The sequence below is a fragment of the Cryptomeria japonica genome, chromosome 4 (genome assembly GCF_030272615.1).
Source record: "Cryptomeria japonica chromosome 4, Sugi_1.0, whole genome shotgun sequence".
Classification (NCBI taxonomy): domain Eukaryota; kingdom Viridiplantae; phylum Streptophyta; class Pinopsida; order Cupressales; family Cupressaceae; genus Cryptomeria; species Cryptomeria japonica.
Genome location: NC_081408.1, coordinates 210820075 through 210827318, shown reverse-complemented (window position 1 = coordinate 210827318; position 7244 = coordinate 210820075). Strand labels below are relative to the sequence as shown.

Sequence of the window (7244 nt, the reverse complement as noted above, 5' to 3'; positions counted from 1 at the left end):
GAAGGGTAAGCAGGCATGGCAAATGGATGGGATGCTCCAAGACATTTTGTTGTCTAGGTAGCCAGTGTCGTCTTTCATACCCCCCACTTCTCAAGGCTATCTCCTCTTTACTCCACACCCCTTCAACTATATTTAGATTCTGAGGTGAATGAGATGTGCTAGAAGATTCTTTTTGTGACTTCCATTCATTACCGACATAGATATATTCCCTCATAAGTGCTTTTAATGATATTTACAATTTTAATTAATTTAGAATCTATCAAATTTATCAGATTTTAGAAACTACTATTTGTTGATATAATTATATTAAACTTAAAATATACAATTATATAAATTGTAGGGTTCTTTTTATAGTGTGTTATTTAAGTGGTGTTGTTGTTGTTGTTGTCACCAAGGTTCAAACCTTTGATGGGCCATTGTGATCATGGGCTTGTGCCTTCTCTGATATAATGTTCTCGTAAGTTTGAGCCTCAACTTTGATAAATGGAGATGAGATCCCCCATTTGTGACCTCACCAGTTCATAGCATTGGATCAAAATCATTCCACGTGGGACCAGAGGGCATGTTGTGCCAGCATCATTAGTCACATTAAAAGGTTTATGAGGCACTTTTTTCTTTTTTTCCTAAAGTATATAAATTTTGAAATTCATTTAAATAATAAAAACTAAAAAAGGGTTGTGAGAGTTAGCACTTGATTATAATTTGATGTTGTCCTACTTTTCATAGGTTCATCCTAGTACCTTAATCCCATAATTAGTAAGTCTTTTATTAATACAACTTCACTTCTAGAAATGGTGACGACATTCATGGTATTAGTGTCTTTGTGTAATTTTGTTTCTTATGGCAATTACTTGCACATTGTCATGTAATATGACATATCATTGTCATACCCTAGTCCTTTGTGCTGTTTTGTTTAAATGTATTTGTTATATTAGCTAATGTCATAGGTGTGTGGCTTGGGGCATTACAATTCCAAAACAAATTCCACCAATACTCTAAAACTCCAATAATAAATGGTAATATACAAGGAAGAAGCTTGGTTGAGATTGCAAATAAGTGAATAGGAGAGATATTGGGACTGAGATATTGGGACTTATTTATAGACTCTAGGAAAAATTTGAGCAAGTTAAGGATATAAATTTACTATATGGGTATTAATAAGTCTTGTGCTATATTTTGTTTGAATAATAGGAAGATGTCAAAAATATGAGATCCATTTGACCTTTAATCTACTAAATCTTGGGCTTTTGGGGAAGATTCAGAAAATGAAGAACAAATGGATGTTCATGATTTCATAATTCTATGATTTGAATAATAGGAAAGGATCAATATCATACAAGAAATGTGAATAAGGCTTATACAAAGGGTTAGATCATGTGAAAATTAAGGAAAACCCAAGTACATGAAGATAAATAAATGAACACGAGACTAAATTAGGTGCAACAAAAGATAAATATTCTTCCTAGAGGAAACACCTTCAATGAGTGTAAAATATAGGGAAAAACTCACAATAGTAATATAGGGAAAAACTAATAAGAAGCATGGAATGAATCAACACAATTCGTGCTCCACTCCCTTTCAGATGAGGTGGCTGTCAAATTTTATAATATAGCATATTTTACTGTACAAATTTTAGTTACTCTCTTAATTAAATAAAAGCTAACATTTTCGGAAGAGTTGGGATTGGAATCTTGTTCTCTGTGAGATCTCAATTGACACTTAGACAGTTTGCTGTGCACCGTATACTGGGTGAGGAAGATGGGCAACAGTCTTCCATGTTATATTCCCCTTGCCTTGTGAGCTACGACTCGAAGAATAGTCATAACCTTATTCTCCTGTACTTCCAAACGACTCTTGACTTACAGGGAAACTCATATTCCGCACGCTAAGTAACAAGGAATCCTCCATGTTATTCCTTTGCCTCCACTACAATAGTGAAAAAGATGCGCAGCTAGGTTTTTTTCTTCAGTTCATCGACGTGAGTGCACCGATAATTAGATTACATCAATTATCTTGATTTAATGTATATTCAAAAGACTCTTGACCGCAGCATTCGACGTAAAAGAGAAGATGAATGGGTAAGTACTTGTCGAAATTTTAATTTTTTGGGGAATATTGTTCTCATATATTTCCAAAAGACTCTTGAATTTCACCCACTCGTTAAATCAAAGATGTCGACTCGAAATTAACCTTCTGAGCTAACACTCGAACAATAGTAAAAAAGATCTGCAGATCGTCTTTGTCCTTCACCTCATCGAGATGCGTGGATCAATATTTAAATTACATAAATTATCTTGATTTCTTGACCTGCAGTCCTCCGTGCAAGAGGGAAGGTGAGTGAGTACTTCCTTGTGGAAATTTCATCCTCAATAGAATACAGATCGGAAGGCACAAAGCAATTACCTAAGTTGAAAAGGAAATATGCAACCACAGGAAGCATGGTAAGTTCTGGAAATCGCTGTCGCTAAAGGCAATCTCTATTTAAGTACGGGTGAACACCCCTACCCCACACGCTTGAATCTCGATACAAGAAAATGCATAACGTGGAAGCTTCTCCCACACCTTCCTGGTATTTTCAAGTTTTGACTCGAATAAGCATAGGAAAAAACTATTTGCCTTTATATAAATCCCACCCTATCAAAATGGAAAGCAGTCATTTACAGTCCTGTAACAGCACCTCGCAGGCAACATGTTGGAATTCTCTTCAGGATTATTTTCATGACAGTAATACTATTATGGCTGGACCTTTTCTATTACTGTTATGTTATCAACTTGGCATTAATTTTTATGCTCGTTTCTTTGATGGAAATTGTTTACCCAATTTTGACAGGTCCAAAAGATGTCGGGCATGGAATTGACAAAGTGTGCTTGCTGGTTATCAAAACTTTTATTGGATTATTCAGTCTCGCACACTCAAATGCAGAGGGTAACCTCATTTTTATTCTCACCTCATTATGATCTTCGTGTTGGGTATATGAAGGTCAACAGTCACATGGTTGTTTGTCTTCCCCAGAAGACTCTTCATTTCATATTTGATATGTTTATAAAAATGGCTGTGTGCAGCCCATACATAATGTATTGTAGTATTGGATATTGGTTAATAAGAATTGTCTTTGCTTTCTGGTGGACGTAGCCACTTAGTGGTGAACCATGTTAATCTTGTGTTTCGAGCTCTTTGTTGTGTCTATTATTCTTTCTATTGTTTTCCATTCATTATTATATGCTTTCTCTGCTCATTTTAAACTAACAATTGGTATCAGGGCTTAGGTGAAGTGATTGAGCAGAGATGGAAAGGTAGACAGATAAAGGATTGAAAATTATCGAGAAGATGCAGAAGTTCGAAGTTAGAGAAATTGGTTGTTGGTATTGTGGCAAGCAAGGCCATGTAAAAAGAAATTGTTGGTTTCTCGAGAAGGCTAAAAGGCAGTGAAAAGATGAAGACACTGATTCAATTATCGAAGATTTTCTTGCAAATTTAGACTCGGTGGAGAGTAAAATTGTGCAAGCAAAAGTTAAAACAAAAGGTCATGTTCATTGGTGGGATGGCTGAAAAAAGGAGGAGACTTCGGTTGAAGAAAAAAAGGGTTTGAAGTATTCGTTGTTTGAAGATTTTCTTGATTCGACTAAAGAAGAGGACGTTGAAGATGAGGACGCTGAAGCAAGTGAGGATGAAATTGATGAGGTTGAGACCAAGGCTCACGAGGATTATGAAAAATAAAAATTTATGAGGTTGAAGGAAGAGAATCTCCTACTCATCGACAAACTGATTTGTATGGACCAGAAGTTGATGGTTTTATATCGCATCATGAATATTGGAAAAGATAACTTTGAGAAAGAATGGGATTTTTCTGAAGAGACCATATTTCAGCAAGAGGAAAGTGATGGGAAGCTCCTAACAAAGGACTCTTTCCTCACCAAAATGTATGCCTTGTTGATAGGAAAGCCTTTCTTTGGTGGAAAGTTTCCACAAGAAGATTCAGGGTGCCTGGAGATTGAATATCCTAGGAGCACAGGGATTATAGAGCTCACAGAGGCGGGAGAGAGCCTCTGGCTCAAGGCTGCCTAAGATCCAGAAGACTTCGGAAAGGCTGAGAATAAGGTCTTTGAGGAAAATGAATTTCAAAAAGAACAAAAGATTGATGATTTATTGCTCCAGATTGCAGAAATAGAGGCAGAGTGGAATGCATTGATTGCAGGTACTGCACAAGTTGCTGCACAAAATACAACAAATTCATTTGATATGGAGCCCATTGGTGCAAGGTCTGTAGCTCGAAGCTCAAAATCAGATCTCGTGGCAGCCCAATTGCATAAAAATATTGTATCCGGTGTTGATCAAATGAAGAGAGAACATGGGTTTCAATCTGTCCAGTTTGATGGCAGTAGTAATGATTCATTTGATTTGTTTATGTTGGATGTCATGGGGTCGAGTGAGAGTCGATGTGTTCCAGATGTGGGCAGCGAGGCAACTGTGAGAATTGGGAGTGATGTTTGTAGGCTATTCACACCTGTACAAGAGTTTTATATTTGAGTATTAAAATCTGATAATGGTGATCTTCTAGATATTCTATTACGGGGGAGCACAAGAGCAAGAGACTTTGATGAAAGAGTTTATTATGCATCAGCAGATAGTAGTGTTCCTGATTATGGATTACCGGATGAAATAGTTAAAGAATATGTTTTTAACTCTGATCTGACTTGGAGAAGATTAATTCACACTGTTATAATCTCAGACATATTTTATTGTGGCCTGTACCTTGCAGCGTTGATCCTCAAAATGCTATTGCAGTAGGCAGCCGCAAAATCAAAGACTGGGTAATCGGACTTTCAATTGGGCGCTCGCTGGTGTTAGTTTTAGTCATCATTTCTGGAATTTTTCTGTGGAGACACAAACACGCATCGCAACCATGTCCGACAAGAAATGATCCAATTCTATTACAACAACACACATTTGTAGGTGTTTCTCAAGTCTTTAGTATGGCAAACCATGTCCATTATTATTGTATAACTATTTACTGTTTCTATTTTTAAATAGGAAAGTAATCTTTTCCTTTTCCCTTGCTCGGCACCTTGAAGAGTAACTTTTCTTTATTTGATCTTGCTCAGATGGAAAAAATCAAAATGATCAACACAGGCTGGCTATAGAATACACAGAAGATATTAAAACTTCTACCAATAACTATTCCACACTCATTGGTAAGGGAAGCTTTGGATCTGTATTTTATGGCAGACTTTCAGGATATGAAGCTGCGGTCAAAATACATAAGGCTGACTCTAATCAAGGCCAGAAAGAATTCCAGAATGAGGTTGGTACTTCTTTACAGAATCAATAAAACGGTTATCGTGGAATCTTACTTAAATCTCTGAATTATTATCCTGTCAGCAGCAAATTTTCCAATAGTAAGTGTTGTCTGTGGTTTCAGGTAGCCATGCTGTCAAGAATATATCACAAGAATCTTGTGAATCTTATTGGGTATTGCAGACAACCCATATTGGCATTAGTCTATGAATACATGCCGTTTGGAACATTAATTGATCATGTATATGGTATTTCCAAATATTAAATTTGTGTTAAATTGACTTTACATACAAAAGAAAAAGTGTATACTATATACGTTTTCTATTTGCAGGCATAGCCAAATTGGAAACTCCACTGGATTGGCATACGAGACTCAATATTGCTCGACAAGCCGCGGACGGTAAGCTGTTTGTGGCAGCAGCAGTTGTTTTTGTAAAACGGTAAAACGACCACATATCAACCACTTTACATAAATTTTGCAGGTTTGCTTTACCTTCATCAAAGTTACTATCCTCCTATCATACACAGAGATATAAAGTGTAGTACTATACTGTTAGACAGAAGAATGTCTGCCAAGCTAGCTGACTTTGGCATATCAAAACTGGTAGAGAGTTCCAGTGGTTATTTACCAACCGAAGTGAAAGGGACCATGGGTTATCTTGATCTCACTAACACCACAGCATTTCTTTTTTCTTGAATTTTCCTAGTTTAAGTACTCTTGAATATACTTTTCTCCTAATTAAAACATAGGGAATGAATAGCTAGAAGATTAAAAGGTGGAAGTGAATGCAGATACTTTGCAACATCAGCGTTAAATGAGAAGAGCGATGTTTACAGTTTTGGAGTGGTTTAACTGGAGATTATTTCTGGAGTTCCACCCAAAGACAGAATTGTACAATCGGTAATTCATCTAAATCTAGACCAATTCAGTGATTTCAATCATTTTTTATTATGTTCATTAACAACGTATTGAGAAAACATTGCATCAGGCACACAAGCTGCTTTCATGTGGCAAAATAGACGAGCTTATGGATCCTTCATTGGGCGGTCGATATAACGTAGAATCAGCTTCGAAAGTTGCAGAGATAGCATACATGTGCGTGGAAGAGGAATCAAGGAATAGACCCAAAATGAGTGCGGTGGTGAAAGAATTGGAAGAAGCTGTGACGCTTGCATCTGATGAGAACAATTGTTCTGCTTCACATACTGTGGCCTCTTTTAATACTGGTGACATGCCCAGCCTTAGGTAAAAAGATCTTATAATAACTTTTCTGTCCGTTTATAATTAGTTCGGTTGCACAACTTTAGTCAGAGGATGTGCATACAGGAGTTTGTGTAATCACAGAATATTTTAAAAGCTTTTAAACTTCCGTTTATGTGAAGCTGTTGACAGTATTTTTAATAATTATTGATCAGCTGAATGATGTTTAGAGTCGGTTGATAAGAGCATGTGGCCCTTAAAAGAGCAAGATTTCTTCGTATATATATATTTTCTATTGTATTTCTTACCTGTTATCTATATGCATACAGTTCAAATCTGTTATATGTGGATTAGCATTCTACACCAAAGGTAAGAGAATGCGTTGGAGATGAGAATAGTAAATTTGAGGTATCTTAGAAGTCTTATATGCATTTATTCTTGTCTAGTTGGGTTATTCAAATTTGTTAAAGAAAAAAATATGGGTAAATATTCTTTATTAGTTTGAATGATTACAAAGAATTTTAAGTGCTCTATTTTGTATAAATATAAAAAAGAGCATGTTAAAAAGCTACTATATTTATATGGAACAACATCAAGGAACAAACAAAACAATATAATAATAACAATACAATGATAAACTAACAACATTTCATTAGTAGGATCAATGAAGAACAAATTCAGCTAACTATGCAAGCACAATAACAGATCCATTACCCCAAGGTAGTTTGAATACAAACATTTTAAGGG

General features: G+C 35.9%; 1 protein-coding gene across 1 annotated transcript; it reads left to right on the top strand.

The window, feature by feature from the left end:
* Positions 1 to 4240: 4240 nt before the first annotated feature.
* LOC131061175 (nodulation receptor kinase-like) lies at positions 4241 to 6686 on the top strand. Its single transcript, XM_059219026.1, has 7 exons — positions 4241 to 4490; positions 5104 to 5303; positions 5421 to 5544; positions 5628 to 5736; positions 6089 to 6143; positions 6286 to 6542; positions 6680 to 6686. Exons 1-7 carry the CDS (start codon positions 4241 to 4243, stop codon positions 6684 to 6686), a joined length of 1002 nt encoding a protein of 333 aa, XP_059075009.1.
* The last annotated feature ends 558 nt before the right edge of the window (positions 6687 to 7244 follow it).